Here is a 22,686-nt window from a genome sequence, read left to right as displayed (position 1 = left end):
ATGTTCACCCCCAATAAACACTGCCACCCGTCCCCCAACCCAAACAGTCACCACAGGTAACATGTACACCCCCAATAAACACTGCCACCCGTCCCCCAACCCAAACAGTCACCACAGGTAACATGTTCACCCCCAATAAACACTGCCACCCGTCCCCCAACCCAAACAGTCACCACAGGTAACATGTTCACCCCCAATAAACACTGCCACCCGTCCCCCAACCCAAACAGTCACCACAGGTAACATGTTCACCCCCAATAAACACTGCCACCCGTCCCCCAACCCAAACAGTCACCAGAGGTAACATGTTCAATAAACACTTTAAACTCCTTCATAGTTCTAGTTCAAGGGTAGGAACAGTTCATTTTAAAGTTTCGGGGGGTGAGTAAAGGACACCAAACTTTACGAAAAGTAGACAATAAATAGGTATACAAATATTGCACATTAATTTTGTATTCTCTGCATCTTGTTGTGTTCCATTCAACCTGTCTACGTTACAGCAAATATAAGAATTTCTTGGAGGTGGATGTGTCGCCTGCACAGCATCACAAAAAATAGTTATTTACAGTTGAAAATATTGTTAATAATTAGGTGAAGTAATCAAGTCCCATAACTCTTGCAAAATATAAATGGATTTTGAAAAGTATCATTCCCATCAAAGATCTCATTTATATAAAGCAATATACCAAATTTGGTTGAAATCAGACAATAAATACTAAAGTTATCAAGCGAAAACCATTGATGTATCTGTTTTGACGATTTTAAAGTCCTGTAACTCTTGCAAATATCGACGGATTTTGACCATTATTGAACTCATTGAGATCTCATCGATATAAAACAATTTATAAAAGGTTGAAATTGGATGATAAATATTAAAGTTATCAAGCGGAAACCATAGATTTATCTGTTTTGACAATTATAAAGTCTCGTATCTCTTACAAGTATGGACAGATTTTGACTATCATTGAACTCATCCAAGATTTCATTGATATAAAGCTATATACCAAATCTGGTTGAAATCGGACAATAAATACTTAAGTTATCGCACGGAAACCGTTTCACGGACACTGAGGCCAACATAGTGACACTTAGAAGTGTCGCCCTTGCATTGCAGGCGACACAAAAATAGCATTAGATGTGCAAACTTATGTCTTGGAAAATACGTATGATCAGTTGTACGAACTTATGATGGTTGTTTCTTTATCCGCAGAAATCACCTCAGAAGAAATCGCCACCTACTGGCAATACAAAGCAGAAAACTATGATGTCTTTCTTCAAGAAGAAATAGTCAAAGATGTCTTCTTTTGTTGCTGGAACTCCATTGACTTTTGATATTTATTGTCTCCTTTCTGACTCAATGGTTACAATTAAGTTGAGTTGTATTGTTTCACTGTATACCTAAAATTGTTACCACATTTGACAAGAACGTTATGGCAGAAAATCAGAAGAATATGATGCCAAATATTTCCGACTTGATCAACTAAAATTTGACTATTTGACCAGATATGTGATGATTCCTGTGATTTATAACAATAGCACACATATTTTGTATAGAGTAATAAAAGATAATCTGCCTTGGATTATCAAATATATAGGGTTGTTGAGTTTACAGAAATAACTTAAAAGGGGAAAAAATAGGAAGAGTATATGACAGTTGAGACATTTTGGAACCAACGAAATTGTTTCGTTATAATCATAGTTCGTTATACTCACATGAAACATCTTATAGAAATATTGATGGTGAATGGAAATTGCTACCCAATTACCACAAATTCGTTGTAAGCCTGTTCATTTTAAATATGTTTTACTGTAGAACTCAATCTAATTAGCTCGCCTATTCGAAGAATAGGGGGAGCTAATGTTGTCACCCTGGCGTCGGCGTCGGCATCAGCGTTGGCGTCCCATTTCATGTTAAAGTTTTTGAGCAAGTTTCTGTTTCGTCAATTGTTTAAGCTTAAGTCATCATAAATATTTATGATTTTATTTTCCTAATGTATATGGATGCTGAACGTGATAATACAACCAATTTGGGGCCCTTTAGGTTTTTTTTGAGTCTGTTAATTTGTCATATTTCCATGTTAAAGTTTTTGAGCAAGTTTCTATTTTCAATTGTCAATTGTTTAAGCATAAGTCATCATAAATGTTTATGATTTTATTTTCCTAATGTGTATAGATGCTGAACGTGATAATACAACCAATTTGGGGCCCTTTAGGTTTTTTTTGAGTCTGTTAATTTGTCATATTTCCATGTTTAAATAGTAAATACTTGAACATCAACTTCTTCTGAATAGGCGAGCTTTGCTGTTCTCCAACAGCTTTTGTTTAAATTAGACCTGTAATTCCGCTTCAATACGATTCATAATGCGCGCATTATGAGATGGTTGTCTGCAAAGCTATGGCATCCACATAGACCATAGATGCCATAAGAGGACAGTTTAATGTTTATATTTACATTATCAACTCATTTTGGGGTTTCTGCATTTACATTGTTTAAGCTACACCAGGAAAACCATTTGTCAACGACAATTTAATCCACGAGATGGAACAGCCATTTTGATGGTGATCAGTTGACGTCGCCACTTCAACATTAGTGATGTCATATTGGTCATGTTTTGGGTGTCAGTTATACCGTCAAATACTTCACTTTGCCTTGGTTAGTTTATATAGTAGAAGTGACAAGTAAATGTGAATATTGCTTTATGTTTACAATCCAATATACAAGATCTAACAATTCCCCAACCGGGGTCTTCTCAGTATGACCCCTGACCTATATAGCTAGAATCAGAACGTCTTGAGACGTACTCTAAGTCGTTTATACTTCCAAATGAATCAACCACACCGAAGTTTTTGTAAGCAACACACTGATTGGCTAACACTGGGGACTTGCTGTTAGATCTTGTAATGGAGCATAACTCAAAGCATCGTAGTGGAGCGGAATTACAAGTCTAATTTTAATAAGATTGCTGTAGAACTATTAATAGACTTTGTTTTAAAACACAGAAATATTCTTGTGCTAAAATGATCTTTGTATTGAAAGAGGGACACATCTGTACTGCTTAGTTTGGTAATTCCGTAACCCTCTTTACTGCAGAATGTCTAAATAAAATATTCCTGATCCAAACTTAGAACTTGCATTAATAGAACGTCCTTGTGTAGCTGGTTATAATAAAAACACAGACGCTTGCGTATATCAGTTTATTTATTATACACCACAGAAACGTGTGTACATCGATTGTTTATATCACATATTGGGATTCTACAGTAGAACTGAGACAAAGCTTACCCACAAAACGGTTTCAAATCAATAAAAAAACGAATTCAAGTGAAAACCTGAAGTGGATTATGTACATTTGTCTTTGTCTCCATAATACTAAATGATTTGATAATGATTGCAATATGCTGATAATTTTATAAATGAGCAAAAAATTCCCTGGTTTGTTAAATAATTCACATATCGTATTCGACCAAATAAGCACCCTGGGCTCTTAAAAAATTGAGGCAAATAAGAGGAGGCTTACGTAATATAAACATATTTGGATTAGCCCTTCGTAAAATTATTCAACAATGTAAGTCGAAATCAATTTGCAAAAGAAAACAGTAAGGAAATTAACAGATTTCATTTTATCAACAACGCTTATAGGGACGGGGGAGCTTATTGGGTCGAATAAGGTAAGTGACCTCAAATATTCAAAGATTTTGGTCCCTTGCAGGGCAGTGGTTAATTAACCAACAAAGTCCACCATATATCGGTGGTAAAACAGAAGAGATCCATGGGGCTGTAAAGCCCACCTGAGTTATAAAATATCCAACCGGGTACTTCACATCTGATATTGGGTTACTGTGGTGATTTACTTGTATTAAATATTTTAAAAAAATTTGATGTCAGCAGTCTTAAATGAAGGACTGAAGGAGTTTATTTGAAAGAAACTCTTTGGTAGTTAATTGATTCCTATGACCTTGAATGGAGGTCAAGATGATTAATTTTAACAATCTTAAGTTACATCAAAACTGATTGTTCATGAGAAGACGACAGGGATAAAAGACGACTTGATGAAATACAGATTTTCATACAAAATATAATTTTTTCATGGAGATGCTGAGCGTCTCAAAGATACCTTGTGACTTCCTGCGGCAGACCTACATTTGGACTGGAAAGTTTTAATTTGACATATATATAGCTAGAGAAGAAAGAAATCTAGGGAAGGACTTCACAGCATGTAGGGGAGGTACAAATGTAACCTTCTTTTCAGTGGAACAGACACATGTACATGCATAAATATTATTTAATGTTAAAGTAAATTTCAATATATGTACATCCATTTTGATACACTATTATTTTGGCACAAATGTATAGACAGAAGACGTCATCCATACTAATATATTAATTGGCAGTCGTTAATTATCACTTAATCAGGTGTTGTAATTTATTAAAACTTAAGATGAAATCGACAGCTGTCATCCATACTGACATATCACTTTTAGGTAACTTTTCCATTTTACGATGCAGAGCGCTCATAGAACAGTCAGGGTACATATTACAGGCAGTGTTACAATAAACATAATTAGTATTATGCATCATTCAATAACCTACACAATTAAAATATGATATGGAGTCTGAGAAAACCAGTAATAGCACTTTTTACACCTGAGTCTCCGTCAGCTTATCACTTGTGTAAATTAAATAATTATTTAAATGAAACATTCAGCCACAGAATCCTTTCAGATGTGGTTATAAGACAGAAAACTTAAGACTGCAGACTTGTCAATATTGTGGTTGTGACATCATATTGTCTCAACTTTGAGTTTCCCAGGGAGATATCCTAAGGACATCCTTATTGTAATATTAACATTCAAATTAAATAATTCCATCCTGATATTATGATGTCATACCAACCTGTTACAGAACTGAAAATCATGACCTTATTTTACTGCCAAGGTCAATATATAATTTTAACAGGTTGACATAACACCATGCCGACATCAATAATATACATAAATGTCATCACAGGAAACACATATTGCATAGACATACTTCTTAAAATCCATCTTTATAAGAAATAGCGACTTTTGACTCCAGACGTACGTTAAAGTCTTCTACAAGGACGATAATGTCAGATTCATCATGAGGTCATAAGGTACTTGTGACATCACACCAAAATGTCACGATGTTGTGACTATAACCCGACTCACTACTCTTTATATAGATGCACTATAGATATAAATATATTACTGGTTCGTGTTACTATGTCATATTTTCGTCCCATGGTATATCAGTTCGATTTTTTAATGCTTTGTGAAATTTGGTCTCTAGACGTTTCCGTGCCTTAGTTTCCTCTTCCAGCTCTCGCTTCATCTTCTTCTGCTCCTGTAGCAAATAAACAAACCTTTTGTTATTTGTTGTCAAATAAAAGGCCCACGGGGCTTATTCTGTTTTGCTATATATTTTTTCAAAATAGAAATGAGAGGTGTAGCTAGGGTTTTTCCACTTATTTTCATTTTAAAAATTTTTATTAAATAAATTTGGATCGGGCAGCAGGGAAAGACTATGTACGCCTTGTCCACATGATTACTTACATGTACATAGAAGCTTATTTTTAAAAGCATATATTTTCCCTATGATTTTCTGTATTAAAGATGAGGCAAACCTCATATGATGTACCTGTTCTAAATTTTTGACTTGATCCCTCAAAGAGTAAACGGTGTCCACAAGGGTTCTGCAAGGAAAAAATAAATAAATTATTATTTATTTTTCAAAACTGAAGAAACTTAACCCTATTTTTTTCAATTAAATCTTCACCTTTGACTTTCCAACATGTATAAAATAGAAAACAATGGGATTAATCCACCTACCATGTGATACATGATTACATTTGTGCGGGACTAGTATCTCCAGTGGTGAAAGAACGTTACTATTTGTAATCTTCAGACTGAAATGACGTTAGTGCAGGATATGATCTTTTGACGTCATTCCATCTCTGCTAAAAACAATAGTCCCGCACAAACATTATCAGGTATCACATGGTACGTTAATTAGTCCCATTCCTTGGTATATGGTTTTATTTAATTATTCACCTACCGTAACAAAAAAGTTTCTGGAATACTTTTTACCCTAACAATAATTCTGTTTGGTCATTAGTATAAGTCAGAACGGTATGTGAAACTTTCTATTTGATCGGTTACATTTTACTTAGCAGTACATGTACATGTATATAGACTACAGAAATATTTAAATTAGATGACACCCCACAGTCATGAATTTCACAGTCCTAACTAAGCACCAAAACAAACATTATCTGGAGTAAAGAAGTGTGAAAAAAGAACCCAAAGAGAAATGCAACATTAATGTTGAGGTCTGTCAACAACTAATGTACTCACTTTTCCTGGATAGTAGAAGGGTCTCCTTCGTCCACGATGATCTTCTCTTCCTCCGCTAACAACACATGTGGACTGGTGAGCAATGCTGGCATACACAACAATACACAACACATGAGCAACTCAAAATTAAAGCACATGCTTACAGCAACCTAGTTCACATTCTAATCTTATAATCCCTTTAATTCAGTCATTGATTTTGCACGTAAAATAGCGTATTTTAAAGTCCTCTCATTTCCAAATTTCAGGAAATACTATTTTATCTCAATTTTTTTTCATTTCAGATTATTTTATTGTCTGATGTTAAAGACAATGCTAAAATGCTCTTTTATCTCAGATAGTGCTTTATAATTATTAAAAATTGATAAGCCACGTCAAATAAAAAATCATTTTCAATTTGAATTGATGTATTTTATCAACATTTCAATAACAATATGAACCAAGTTGCTGTGTAAATAATATAAAATAAATAAACTCAACAACATTTATCAAATGCAAAAATGTTCATGTCAAAACATGCATAAATACTGAGGCAACCAAACGGGGGATTAAAATTATCCCTATTTAGATGGAAATATATCTGTGATTGGGTGTACGTAGCTCTACAGTATCTGTTCCCATTGGTTTCAAAATTGATATAGAGGCAACTGGTAATGATGTCTCAACCAAGGAGAAACACTTACATATGGAGACCAACGGGAAACCGGGTCCAAAGGTTCATGACACGGTCTTAAGTCTAAAACAGTCTTTAGTTAGGCTAAGCCAAACACAGATAACGTTACAAAAAGTTAGGTCACTATTTATTGGCTAAGCAAAAACTGAAGTCTATGACTGTTTCATGATCCTGGGGCGTTGGGTGAATTAGGAGAAATGGGGTCAAAGAATTAGCATTTACAAATGAGAACCAAAAGGAAACTTAACATATGAGAACTAAAAAGAAAACAGGAAAATTTCAAAACAAAGGTATGAGGCAATACAATTGGGGATGATAGAGTAACCAGTCAAGATTCGAGCCAGAAAATTGAGGACAATGTTTTCTGGGTGGTTAATTTAGTCAAAGTTCAGCAGCAGATGATGTTTTATCGATTTTTCTCAAGAACAGATATGATGTCTAGTGTCTCTCTATAAGTGGGTATACCACAGATTAGTCAGTTGGTGGGGCTATCTAGTGTTAAAACTGATATTTACAACACAAACTAAACATTATACTGACCAATATACGACTAGAACTGTTGCCATAGTGAATCACTAATACCCCCATTCATTAATGGGGGACATTGCAGAACCTTATATAATTTACTCAATTCCTCTTTATGTCAGGGTTCTGTGTACCAAATTTTATCAAAATCTGTCGAGTAGCTTAGGAAGAGTTCACAGGACAAGTTGTGTCTTTAAACGGACTGAAAACTGGTTAGACAGATAACCTGATTCCAGTATACCCCCTTAACTTCATTGCAGGGGTATAAAAACCACAAGATCAATTTTTCTTCTGACCACATTGATTTCCACAACACAAAAGGTTTTGTTCCGCCAAACTGATATACACAAGACAACGAAAAGGAAGATTATGTCACAATACGTCATGCTGTTATTGATAGGAGGAAATTTCCTAAGAAATATTCACACAGAAAGCTTTCAAGAATCATTACCCAACTAGAATTTATCACTATCAAAAAATTGCAACTGAATAAAACCAAGCACATCAAAACAACACAACAAAATCATACAACATCTGTATATAAACACGTACAAAATTCCATCCATTTAATGCAATTCAATAAGTTAACACATGTAATCATTCGTTATAAGCTCATCATTGTCGGTATAGCACAAAATCTTAAATTTTAGTGAGGGAATTTTCCTGTGCTTTTCAAAAACTATAAAGACAGAGTGAAAACGTAAAGTAAAGTAACACTTCTGGCCTTGGGATCATAAAACCATTTTTAAGTTTAGCCAATCAAAGATGATGTTACAAAAAGTTACATCTTAAATGATTGGCTATGTTTAACCTTAAGTCTTAGATGCTTTCATGATCCTGGGGTCAGATTTCATTTGTCTCTACGCCTTCCATAAGAAAGTTTATTCATTACCAATGAGCTAAATCATTTAATTACTTTGAAAATGATTAAAGGCACAAAAACAATACCTTTGTTGCACATGCATGTTTCATTTACATCAAACATAATTACGATATCAATTAATTTGATTTGCTGTTGAAACATTCTCTTCGATAAGTTTGAAGAGTACCATGCTAAGTTAGAGTTGAACATAAATCTAGGACAAACACACACAGATAAAGATAAATTTTATTTACACATCAGAAAGACCATAATTATATACTGAGATCAAGATTCGAGATCACAAAATGTCATGTGAAACATATCACATGATACTAAAACGCACCAATGAACACATGGAATGATACATCCAATCAAAATCACATTTTGTTAAAGTACGCCGAATCAAAAAGGAACCAAAGTTTTTATATCCTGCTATTCTAGCGTGTTTCAACACTTCATGTAGTAGTTCCTCAGTTGAAGTGAAAACAAATAAATTTCAGTGACTACAATCTATCTTGAGCTAATTAATAAGTGTAAAAAATATCAGTTATCACAACCTAGGTATTTCTCTTTGACGATCCTTCAGACAGATCTCATGCTTAATTAACAGTTTTAAAACATAATTAATATGCAAAAATAATAGATGAACATGCAAACATAGCCGAGACTTTTGTTTCAGTTCAGATTACTATCGCCATTCTAACTTGTGTACACATCACAAACTCCACACAGATCTTGGTGCCCACCATCAAGGATTTTTTGTAAGGAGAAAGACGTTTTTAATCAACTGTAAGTCAGAAAGTCAGTGGTGTGTCATAAATCAACATTTGAGGAAGACATTTTGTGAAACGTTTTACAAACACATATTAAACAAATGCCAAAGAAAAATCAAAGATGGCCCCCTGACAACAAAAATCAAAGAAAACTGACTGCATGGTGGCCATATTTTTTTTTTTTTTTAAATAAGAAAAATTAAAGTCACATCTCACAACTTCTACTATTGAATATATTCTAATAGAATATAGAAATTGAGATATAAAATTAATTTTCTTATTCTTTTTTTTATTTTCAAAAATGTCAATTGTTTTAAGGAAATTAGACCACAGACGAAAGGCGATTTCAGTATTTGAACAATCCAACATCCAATGATGATGGAATACAAATTCCTGTCAAAGAAAGTCTACATTACAAAATATATGTACACAACTTGTAGGTCTACATAGCAACAAAAACATCTACCTGGATTTTTTCCTAATACCTTTGTCTTAGAAAAAAAAATCAGAATCGGAAAATACCCGAAATAAGTTGAAGAGTTGCAACAATGCAGACAAAAAGATAAATGGATACCTATATTCTTGTTCTATTTAAAATTTCTGTCCATTGAAACATTTGAACACAAATTCTTCGATATAAGGTAAAGTCTTTGGTGTTAGTACATGTTGCTACATGCTTGAGAGGTTTAGTCAGTCTAAACGAGTGAATCGACATGTCGTCAAACACAATGCTCAACAACCTACATTGTTATAGTGATAAGTAAAAACTTTTTGAAGAACAGTCCAATCGCAGGCTTCAGGCATTCTCAACAAATCATTTGTTTGTCATTTAACCATGTCTCCTGGTTTTATGTTACACAATTTTAACACAAATGACCACTTTAGTCACGGTATTATTTTCCATTCAAATGAAATGCAAAATGTTGAATTATTTACTGTAAAGTTGCTATTTTTTTTTATTTTGCTACATTTTCGAATACATCATATTTGCAAATTTGCATACTTTCAGATTTTTTTAATGGTTCTACAAATCATATTTTGTCAGGTGACTAATGCCTTAAAAGCCTACAAACTACATTTTTTGTTGTGAATTTTCTCGGATTCATGCTATATTAATCACTTATCCTATTATTTGATGTGTTCTGATTTGATAAATGGTGATTTGCTAATATAACTACCATGAGAATAAATTCCGAAAAGTAAATTGAAAAAATTTGCAACTTTACAGTAAGTAAAACAAATGAAGTGAAATACACAGCAGCACATTTCACTTTCAAAAGGATGATTATCCATATTTTGTTGTTATACTAGGAAGTACCGATCAATTTTGTCAAATATTGTGTAATATAGAACCAGTACACAGTTAAGATACCTTGGGTACCAACGTCTCGGCGGACGCCCGGACTTGCATCTGGCAACATGGGCTTCACCACATTGATAGACTCTTTTGGTATAGCTAAAACGGCATAGAGCACTTGTTATTTCAACTGAACAATGTAGACACAAAAAGTCATGGGATACCCATATATAAATAATATCAAAATAATTCATGTAATCATTAATAAATATACATTGTACACAGAGATTCATAAATTAACATATAAAAATTAAAGCTACAACACTTAATTGGGCAATATTGCACTTTTATGGTAAGAAATTAACATTTCTTTTATATAAATAGTCTCAAATTAAAAGGGTAATGTATTATGCATGGAAAGTGAAAGTAATAAAATGCTATAAATAAGCCTGGCGTATAACTAATTTATACATGGAAAACGAAAGTAACCAATGAATCAGAATCATGTCAGCGACATCAAAAGATTATATATACGACTAGATTCGTAATTAAGATTTAATAAATTTTATAAAATGAATAAGGGATGGATGATATCATTAGCAATACCATTTATCTATGAAATGATGAAGTGTATAGATATGAAGTGAATACGTCATTCCGTTGTAGTGATTTTGATATATAATGATGTTCTATCTCAGATGCATAAATAATTCTATGTCTGATCAAGCATGGGGAATGTAGTTCATAGTCAAGTAATCCTTCGTAACTTTAGAAATAGGCAAGCACGGCAATGCTTTCTAAAACAAAATATCTACAACAGGGACATGCATTTATATATTGATGGACACGATCAATTTTCAAAATTATTTTTCTCATAAACTTGGGGATACACAATTCACATCTTAATTTATATCAATTTACAGAAATGCGATTGTTTACCTGACTGAAGTTTATTCTATAATATTTGAAAAGGATCGTTTTCTCTGAGACTGAGGAGTGGAAGTTAAGAAATGCACAATCAGGGTGGAGTTAAAACCGGAGACCTTGTGAATACTAACCGGATGTTCTAACAACTGAGCTATTTGGTCTTCAGTTATGCTCCTCAATACTATAATAATCACTACATGACAATGGGAAATGAAAGTTTCATTAACTTTGATATAACATACCCAGGGCATCAAGATATTCAGATTTTTCTATATGGAGACACACTACCACGGACAACATCCAATGTTCTATAATCACAACTTAATTCTCAGTGATATCTCATTGAAATTTGACTCTCTCAGAGACATTACATCAAATGTTTCGACAGTCTATCCATACTTTGTCACAGATTTTGTAGCGTTTTCTCCTGTAACAACATCCTTGCCTGTATCTCACCTTTTGAATCATTTTCACTGTACTTGCATTTCTTCAAAGATATAACTGAAATGAGTAACCAGGTCAGACAATTTATATTTCATGGATCACAATAACGTAAAGTACTAATTGATGATCAAAAGGCTGCAGAAAAACGAGGACCTAAGACTGGAACAGATTATGGCGGTCGTAGAGAAGTCATATCATATAAGATGTATGGGACAGACTGTGGAGGTCATATGGGACAGACTGTGGAGGTCATATGGGACAGACTGTGGAGGTTGTATGGGACAGACTGTGCAGGTCATATGAGACAGACTGTGGAGGTTGTATGGGACAGTCTGTTGTGATCGTATGGGACAGACTGTGGAGGTCATATTGGACAGACTGTGGAGGTCATATGGGACAGACTGTGGAGGTCATATGGGACAGACTGGAGGTCATATGGGACGACTGGAGTCTACAGACTGTGGAGGTCATATATGTGGAGGTCAGACTTATGGAGACGTCATATGGGACAGACTGTGGAGGTCATATTGGACAGACTGTGGAGGTTGTATGGGACAGTCTGTTGTGATCGTATGGGAAAGACTGTGGAGGTCGTATGGGACAGTCTGCAGAGGTCATACAGGTCATACGGTACAGACTTTGGAGGTTATACGGGTCATACAGGACAAACTGCGAAGGTCATACGTGACAGACTGTGTAGGTCGTATGGGACAAATTGAGATGATTTCAGCTTAGCAGTAATGTTTTGTGGATGTCGCTGTTTTGTAAATATATTCTATTTTACAGTTTTGATTTCTGGGGAAGTTTTTTATGATATTGTTTTCATATTTTGTGCCTTACATGCCAAACTACATGGCCTATCAACTGAAAATTGCATGCCCTGGGGTGTAGATATTGGAAACAAAGTCCAGAAGTCCAGATAAATATCTGTGGTACATGCAGATTGTTAGGCAGGGTTTCCTAATAGTGGGGAGTTTGTGTTAGGGGGAAGGGGGTTTGGTATCTCTTGATGCAAACCTTTTCTACTGACCAGGCTAGCTATACTACTGTATATAGGAGGACAGTCTGTATATACTTCACGACGTGCATTTACACGACCTGTGTCTACAAGACGTGCGCCGAGTACCTGTTGAAGTCACGCCATCCTGTTCAGTAATGGGGTCAAGGTTTGGGTTAGGCAGTGGTCGCACCAAACTAAATTTTTCCTTTGCCAATGCTAGAACAATGACGGTATAAATCTGTGTATCTGATATATATCTTACACCATGTCTTAATTAGCATATCTCTTAAAAATAAATCTTCGTTTTTCACAATAAAATTCTTCAGTAATGTTATGAAAGCAAAAATTATACATGTACAGAAATAGAAGGTAATTAACATCATTATTACAATCACATTATTCATAACACAGAGTATTAAGTATTCTTCATGAAAAAGTTTGCTAACACAACATATTGGTTTCATGCACTTTACAAAATTCATGCACATCTCGAAACGACTTGTTAAAGATATTCAAATATATGCAATGTGTGCATGTACAAAAATCTGGCTTAATTCTTCAAGAAATGATCAAAGAATTGGCCAAAACTTATCAATACATTTTAAAGAATAAAAATAAAATAAAATTAAAAACAAAATCAAAACTAAATGACAGCAAATTTTGAACAGACAGATGATCACATGCTCTGTTAATGATTCTGCTTCATTATAAATAGCTGACATACATACCGTATTTGACCCAATAAGTGCCCATGTCCCTATAAGCGCCCATCACCCATTTTGAGACCTCGATTTCAATTGCCCAGTCTTGAATTAAGATCAAAGCTACACAAAACTGTTGAGATTTGCAATAATTTTGTCTTATCAGCATCTTTTCATTTTCTTCAAATTTTTAACCGCCCTGGGCGCTTATTGGGTCGAATACGGTATGAAGGACAACATCCATCATGCATTTCTAGACCAAATCTTAATTGGAACCACGTACTATCAACAGAACAAACCAGTAAATGAGTCTATTATAATTGTTTGACTTGATTTTGTATAAAAAGTAGAATATCTCACTATTAATCTTGTATGGTCTTCCTAAACCTAAGTCTCTCATTAAAACATTAATCATAAAATTCTCATGTTGTTTTCCTGAACTTTAAAATGATCTTTAATGATATCTTTGTGTTGCTTCCTCCAATGAGCTATATCTCTCACCATATCCCAATTGTGTCTTAAACTATATCTGTTATATCTATGACCCTATTATATTACCCTTGGGTGGTTTTCCTTCAGCCATATCTCTAACCAAAGCCCTGTGTCTTCTACCTTGACCCTCATCTCTCATCAAACCCCTGTGTTGTCTACCTTTACTCTAATCCAACCCCTGTGTTGTCTACCTCAAACTTATCAAACCCCTGTGTTGTCTACCTCAAACTTATCAAACCCCTGTGTTGTCTACATTGACTCTTATCAAACCCCTGTGTTGTCTGTCTTGACTCTTATCAAACCCCTGTGTTGTCTACCTTGACTCTTATCAAACCCCTGTGTTGTCTACCTTGACTCTTATCAAACCCCTGTGTTGTCTACCTTGACTCTTATCAAACCCCTGTGTTGTCTACCTTGCATCTCTAATCAAACCCCTGTGTTGTCTACCTTGACCACATTCTTGTTATCTCGGTCAACATACATCTTTCATCAAACCCCTGTGTTGTCTACCTTGACTCTTATCAAACCCCTGTGTTGTCTACATTGAATCTTATCAAACCCCTGTGTTGTCTACCTCAATCTTATCAAACCCCTGTGTTGTCTACCTTGACTTGCATCTCTAATCAAAATGATCAAACCCTTGAGTCATCTCCCTTGACCTACATTTCTCATCAAATAACTGTGTTATCTCAGTCAACATACATCTTTCATCAAACCCCTTTGTACAAAATTGTGTTTATTTCATAAAATCTATAATCAAAATATTTTTCAACACTCAAAAAGGTCTCTCATTCTTAATGTATCAGAATTAAAGATATGTGTATAAAAAGATAGTTAAAGCGATCTTGTAAAGGGGAGGTAACCATGCATGACCACAAAAGCAATACAATTGTAGACAAGTTAGTGGCAATTTTCACCTGATCAGTACGAGGCAATATACATACATTAAGATTTCTTATGTACAGTTTGGTGGTAACGTAACATCCATCTATCACTTCCTTAACATCGCCTCTTTCTGTGATACTAGGTATACAGAAATATTCACAACTCCATGAAATTATCAAATTACGTATCACAATAGAAATTCTAGGCAGTAGATAAACGATTCATTAGATAAACAATATTTCTCAGATTAATAAATAAATAATTTTTCATCTTCAACATCATTTTCAATCTCCGTTGGAAAGCGATGTTTCAGATTAAGCCTACAAGCTGCTGATCTTGGTCTTCATACCTCTTCAAAGCTGAGTTCGGTGCCATATAGCTCCTGAATGTTGGTCTGGCCAGTTTGGCCCAACTTAGCTCTTGAAGTTGTGGGTCTGGCCCCACTTAGCCCTTAAGTTGTGGGTCTGGCCCCACTTAGCCCTTAAATTGTGGGTCTGGCCCCACTTAGCCCTTAAATTGTGGGTCTGGCCCCACTTAGCCCTTAAATTGTGGGTCTGGCCCCACTTAGCCCTTAAATTGTGGGTCTGGCCCCACTTAGCCCTTAAGTTGTGGGTCTGGCCCCACTTAGCCCTTAAATTGTGGGTCTGGCCCCCCTTAGCCCTTAAGTTGTGGGTCTGGCCCCACTTGACCCCAAAGTTGTGAATCTGGCCCCACTTAGCCCTTAAATTGTGGGTCTGGCCCCACTTGACCCCAAAGTTGTGAATCTCGGCCCTACTTAACCCCTCCTTTGTGGTCTGGCCCCATTTAGCCCCTCCTTTGTGGGTCTGGCCCCATTTAGCCCCTAAGTTGTGTGTCTGGCCCGACTTAACCCCTCCGTTGTGGGTCTAGCTCCTCTTAGCCCCTCCGTTGTGGGTCAGGCCCCACTTAACCCCTCCGTTGTGGGTCTAGCCCCACTTAACCCCTCTGTTGTGGGTCTAGCCCTATTTAACCCTTAAGTTGTGGATCTGGCTCCATTTAGTCCCTAAGTTGAGGGTCGGGCCCCACTATGCCCCTTTGTTGTGGGTCGGGCCCAATTTAGCCCTAAAGTTGTGGGTTTGGCCCCACTTAACCTCTAAGTTGTAAATCTGGCTTCACTTAGCCCTTGAAATTGTGGGTCTCAGCCCACTTAACCCTTAATTTGTGGGTCTGGCCCCACATTGTTCCTAAATGAAGTCTGTGAGTGTCCACCACTATATATATAACCTGAATAATTTTGGTCCAGCTTATTCCTACAAGCGTTTGATAGTTTTAGCCAATCCCTTAGCAAGAGGAAACGTAGCGCAGCAGAAACCAGGGATCACTCCTCGGTTACTATGGAGAAACTGAAGTTCCTCCATCTCTGGTGACATCAGCGAATCTCCGTAGCCCTGGATAGTGCCGTCTTCGTTGAGTCGTAGCTTTTTTAAATCCACTATAAGGTGTTGTGTAACCAATAGGATTAGTATGTACATCCAAGCAGCAATAAGACAAACAGAGAAACATGGTGAGACATCCAGGATCAAGTCAACCATACAGTTATATATAAAGCTACACGTAAATCACCTAATTTGCTATATGTGACACATGACTGTGTCACGTCAGGTGACCAGTGTGTTATTTTTAGATTGCACGACCGAGATCAAATGATCAATTTGCTAGTTAAGTCACATGACATGCAAGATCACATGACTATCTATTTAGTAAAGGCACAAGACCGAGATCACATGACTAATTATCTAGTAATGTCACATGACCAAGATCACATGACTATTTATTTAGTAAAGGCACATGACCAAGATCACATGACTAATTATCTAGTAAAGTCAAATGACCTGGATCACATGCCTAATTATTTAGTAAAGGCACATGACCAAGATCACATGACTAATTATCTAGTAAAGTCAAATGACCTGGATCACATGCCTAATTTTCTAAGAAACTTACAAGACTAAGTTAAGATGATTGTTTTGGTAGCAAATATCACATGACTTAAATGTAGGTCATATGACAAAATGCTTACACTAAGTAACCTAACTTAATCCTAGTTAGCAAGGATCAAAGTCACATGACAAAGTCACATGACCGAGATCACAAGACCAAATTTCTAAGACAATTAACATAACAAACTTTGAAGGATAATTAAGCTACTTGACTGTGGATGAATAATTTGCTAAGTATTGATATAATAAATGTTCCTTTGTAAATATTGTATCATACGGTAATGTGTTAGTCAGAATTGAATATTAATGATCGAATACTAGTTTCCATTCTATGTTAACATTCATGAGTAACACACACAGAACTCAATCAAGTGACTACAAAAAATTGACAAAAAATGTGCAATACAACTCCAACTAAATGAGGATATCAACTCATAACACTTAACCCAATATAACTGAAAATCAAAATTTCCTTAAAAGTCAAATTCTGTCATAAATCTGAATATTTAAATTCAGTTGTCAAATTAAACTCAGTAAAGTTCAATTCAGTCTTCCAATTAAATTCAGTCATCTAACTAAAATATACCCAGAAGTTCAATTCAGTCACAAACAGATTGTATTCAGAAGTTAAATTCAGTCATAAAACCAAATACAACCAGAATCCAATGCAAATTCAGTCACCAATCCGAGTACAACTAATGTACCCCAAGAATCCAAATTCAGGCATCAAATTAAATTCAGTCACCAAACCAAATATACCCAGAATCCGAATTCTGCTATCACACCAGAAGTACAAAAAGTCAAATTTTGCAATCAAATGACTATCACCAAGGAGTCAAATTCTGTGATAAATAAAAATCAACCGTAAGGAAATCGAAACACCAGGAGTCGTGATGTCCCATCAAATCGGAAATAACCAGAAGTAAAAATACTTCAATCAAACGCCAATGTCCAAGATGTCAAATTTTGTTAACAAACCGAAAATCAACCAAATAAAAGGAACCGTCAACAGATTGCTAATTCAGAGTTGGTGAAGACTGCCTGGTTAAAATGACAGAGTAACACAGATACAATCTACAGTGATTGTAACACTACCGATGTTACATGCTGAAACACAAGGTTTACTCACACGAGTTGACGGTGTGTCGGGTTTTAGCACTAGTACAGTACGCTTCTATCACTTTCAGTATAACAGCATCCTCCTCCATTGTGCGTGGATCGTCTGTGAATAAAAAAAACCCCAGGTTTTTACATCTGTGTAGAATTTATGGATAACAATACAGGTAACATATCAAATGAATGTTAATTGCAAATGAAATTTAACTCATTCACCCCTGAAAATCCAAAATGGACTATTCCTGTCTTTGAATTAGAAGAGTCTAAAGGCATCTTCAGGGATGAATGGGTTAATAAAACTAGTCTTGGAAGCAAAATATGTATCTGTGATACATGCTCCGAGTGAAATAATGTAACTTCCATTTGAGATACATGTATCCATTCAGGGTGTGACGTTTAATTGCGAAGCAACTTCTGTCTAATTCAGCCAATGTCAATTATTCAAAGACTAACAGCAGATATGTCACAAAAATAATAATAGAGTTCCGACTATGTTTCCTTTTTAGCCCAACAACGTACTAAGGATAGACTAAATAGAGTGATTAAGCATTAATTGTGATTCTAATGACAATAATCAATACTTGGCTAGATTTATTGTGTAAATGTATATGTATATATATTTCATCAAATTTCCATTTTTATTCTATTTCTGTTACCGTTAGTTAATTAAGGTCTGTAATTAACGAAAACAATAAAAGAAACAATGATGCACCACTAATCACAAGATCAACCTCCTTCGCTATACCAAAATAGGCATGCACCTTTTTTCTAAATTACAGCAAAAAATAATAATTTTGGATAGGATACAACAAAAAATAAAACATTCACCAATCAAGGAAAATGCAAATAAGGTAAAAAAAAAAGGATAATTTTTCAGTCAAGAAAATAAATGACAATTACAGATCTTTGTCTGTATTCAACAATGCATGCAGTAGTCAGCAGGGTTCCATCAAGAAACATCGTCCATGCTTACTTAACCATGCACAGTGCACAAATCTACCAAAACAATTTACAGAAACTGGATTCAAAACCCGAGTTTAACAAGATCTGCTAATACTATATGTAAACCGCTGTCCATTTTATGGTAAGTTAATTAAAATTTACGGAGTAATAGAGTAGGTGATTATTGCTTTATACATAAAATCTAACATGTACACAATCAGATGAATATCCTTTGCTAACTCTTCATCTTCTTACAGTCAAACATCATTTTTATAATGCTTGAGAAACAAGTTAAAAGAACTTATAGATTTATAACCCTTGAGAAGTAATTAAGTTACAACAACTTATATCAATATTCAAATTGTTGGAGAAAATAGAAGAACCCAGAGAAAACTTAGTTGGAAATTGACCCCATTTATGTGCAATCAGGGGACTGAACTCCTGTCATCATGGTGAAAGGCAAATGCGACACCAATGCATGACTTGACAACATGACTTTTACATGTACGTAAGCACGCACTATAAGTTTAACAAGAGATCCCAGAGGGATCTTTGCGCCCACCAAAGAATGATCAATGTCTGACAATGGAAAGAGGGATCTTTTCCCTGCTTTTCAAACTTTTTCAAACACACTACATATAAAATTTGAGACAGATCGCTATAGTACTTTCTAAGAAATAGTGGTAACAAACTTCAACAATGAAATCTAAGATGGCGGCTGGTTGCCTATCTTGTTTACCGATCAGTCCCGAAAGGCATTATGCATCAGTCCTAAAAGGTACTATGCACAACTAGGGTACAAGGGGAACCTTTGCATGGAATTTGAGAAAGATCCCTTCAGCACTTTTTGAGAAATAGCGGTAACAATCTTTAACTATCAAAATCCAAGATGGCCGCCTGTCGGCCATCTTGTTCACCGATCGGTCCCAAAATGCAATATGCACAACTAGGGTCCTAGGGGAACCTGTATATGAAAATTGAGAAAGATCCCTTCAGCACTTTTTGAGAAATAGCGGTAACAAACTTTAACTATCAAAATCAAAGATGGCTGTTCATCGATCGGTACCAAAATGCAATATGCACAACTAGGGTCCTATGGGAACCTATATATGAAATTTGAGAAAGATCCCTTCAGTACTTTTTGAGAAATAGCGGTAACAAACTTTAACTATCAAAATCCAAGATGGCCGCCTGTCGGCCATCTTGTTCACCGATCGGTCCCAAAATGCAATATGCACAACTAGGGTCCTAGGGGAACCTGTATATGAAATTTGAGAAAGATCCCTTCAGCACTTTTTGAGAAATAGCGGTAACAAACTTTAACTATCAAAATCCAAGATGGCTGCCTGTCGGCCATCTTGTTCATCGATCGGTGCCAAAATGCAATATGCACAACTAGGGTCCTAGGGGAACCTACATATGAAATTTGAAAAAGATCCCCTTAGAACTTTTTGAGAAATAGCGGTAACAAGAATTGTTAACGGACGGACGGAAGGACGGACGGACGACGGACCACGGACGAAAGGCGATTTGAATAGCCCACCATCTGATGATGGTGGGCTACTGTACATCTTGGTCTTATACAGTCATCAATATACTTTAAGTGATAAATGACCACTTCTGCCATTCAGAACTTTCAATTAATTATCTGTGCAAATCAATAAAATAGCTTTTATTTATCATGTATATTATATATATGCAAAGACTGATGATAATTGCATTGATACTATTGTGTTGGGATGAGACTGGATGCGACAGGACAGGTCGAATATGAGTGGAACTTATAGCTCCTATTTCATGCCAGGGACATACAATGTCATAAAGCAAGTAGAGTCACATACAACATTGAAAATAAATCATTGATGCAAAAAAAGGTCACATTTCAGAGTTAAAGAAGCAACTAAAGTCACATGACAACATTGAAAATAAATGGATGATGCAACTTGGGGAGTCACATACAACATTGAAAATAAATCACATAATCTATGATGCAACATAGGTCCCATACAACATTGAAAATAACTTAATAATGCAATCAGGGTCATGGCAATCATATGCATTCAACGATGCATTTAGAATGATTACATAGCATTGAAAACAAAATGTCCAGAGGGCCTGTATCGCTAACCTTTAATTGAACACATTCTCACGTAATTTTTAGTGATAATTTTCCTATGGCCTACTTGATTCAGGCCACAGAAGAGAAAATATTAAGTTTTACCATGTAGTATTGAATCTCCACTGATGGCATCATTGTTCTTCTTAATTCCAGAGAAATTAAAATAAGTGTTCCAAAATTGATCTTTTTTAAATTAAGATTTAGCAATAAACTTATCAAAAATAATTTGGCCTTTCTCTCTACAGTGTAATTGTTAGATTTCCTGGGTGTAAAATTTTGAAATTTACTGTTTGGAATTTATTTATTGAATTATTTTCGCAAATCTTCTTTGTTACCTTTGAAATCATTTGACAAGTAAAACAAGAAATTTGCAAGGTATAACTTTTTGCGATTTGGGTGAATCTGCAAATTTAGCAAAATGAAAATCCCTGTAAATATTAGCACCTACACAGTATTTGGAATCCTCATTATTTTGTTATTCTACAAATCATTTTACTGCTATTCCTATCCTATGGTTTTAAAAAAGAAGTCATTCACAGAAACTGTTGAAATATAATTAAATAGATAAGACAACGGACACCACAAAATGGCTTTCCCCTACTCGGTTCTTTCATTAGGCAAACGGATAAAAGGTGCAATGGAGGGTCAAATATAATGTTAAAAATAATAAAATACATGACAACATTAATATAGATAGGTAGTGGAAGTCAAACTAACACTGCCTCCATTTGCATTTGTAGTCATACTCATCCTGAGAATGCGTCCGAACTGCGACAAAGGAAACGGTAGCCATATCAATATAATATGCTTTATATTGCATCTAAAATCAATTTCTATTAAGGTAGGAACATTCCTGCACCTGCCAGTCATCTAGCATATTATGCAACAGGGTTTTTTTGCATTAAATTTAGAAACAGCTTTTTTACGTAATTTCAGAAGAAAACAATTGTTACATTACAAAATTAATTTTTTCATGAGTTTAATTTGTCTAAAATTTCATAATTTATAAAAAAAAAAAAGATACCAGTAATAAAGATTCTTAACAATATCATTCTAATGAAACTTTAATTAATTACATCAATCTACAAAATGAATAAAATATATTCAAGGGAGGTAACTGTTTACCAGGTTTCCGGCGGACGGGTTTTCTGCCCATGCGTGGACTGCGGATAACCTCCTCCTTACAGATAAGATGTTGACGGAGAGGTGGGGATGGCCGAAGACAAGATGTGCTCCATGTGGAATGAGTCATCTTGGCTGTCTTGGCCTGGGTCAGCTGGCTAATACTTGGCTGGGATGTTGATATCTACAACAACGGCAATGACACTTATAACAATTACAGAAATATTGGGACGTAGATATCTACAACAATAGCTTAACAGGGACGTAGATATCTAAGGATGGAAGAGTATAGATATCTGTAACAATTACAGAAATATTGGGACGTAGATATCTATAGTAGCTTTACAGGGACATAGATATCTAAGGATGGAAGAGTATAGATATATCTGTAACAATTACAGAAATATTGGGACGTAGATATCTATAGTAGCTTTACAGGGACATAGATATCTAAGGATGGAAGAGTATAATATATCTG

The 22,686-nt window shown here is 35.3% G+C and overlaps 2 protein-coding genes across 2 annotated transcripts in view; one reads left to right on the top strand and one right to left on the bottom strand.

Moving 5' to 3' along the window:
* Positions 1-3,992, top strand: part of LOC138307191 (DNA polymerase delta subunit 3-like) — a 28,792-nt gene extending 24,800 nt beyond the window's left edge. Inside the window, exon 14 of the mRNA XM_069247825.1 lies at positions 1,211-3,992. Coding sequence (XP_069103926.1) covers positions 1,211-1,288 — 78 coding nt within the window. The 3' untranslated portion in view covers positions 1,289-3,992. The remainder of the gene's footprint in view (positions 1-1,210) is intronic.
* The window catches only part of LOC138307190 (rho guanine nucleotide exchange factor 7-like), a 52,102-nt gene continuing 32,602 nt past the window's right edge, over positions 3,187-22,686 (bottom strand). Inside the window, 9 exon segments of the mRNA XM_069247824.1 lie at positions 3,187-5,365; positions 5,660-5,714; positions 6,376-6,460; positions 10,578-10,661; positions 11,886-11,930; positions 13,000-13,089; positions 18,039-18,131; positions 21,804-21,854; positions 22,212-22,392. Of these exon segments, the coding sequence (XP_069103925.1) occupies positions 5,243-5,365; positions 5,660-5,714; positions 6,376-6,460; positions 10,578-10,661; positions 11,886-11,930; positions 13,000-13,089; positions 18,039-18,131; positions 21,804-21,854; positions 22,212-22,392 (807 nt within the window). The 3' untranslated portion in view covers positions 3,187-5,242.

This window comes from Argopecten irradians, chromosome 14 (genome assembly GCF_041381155.1).
Source record: "Argopecten irradians isolate NY chromosome 14, Ai_NY, whole genome shotgun sequence".
In the NCBI taxonomy this organism is placed as follows: domain Eukaryota; kingdom Metazoa; phylum Mollusca; class Bivalvia; order Pectinida; family Pectinidae; genus Argopecten; species Argopecten irradians.
This window is presented reverse-complemented; position numbering and strand designations above follow the sequence as displayed.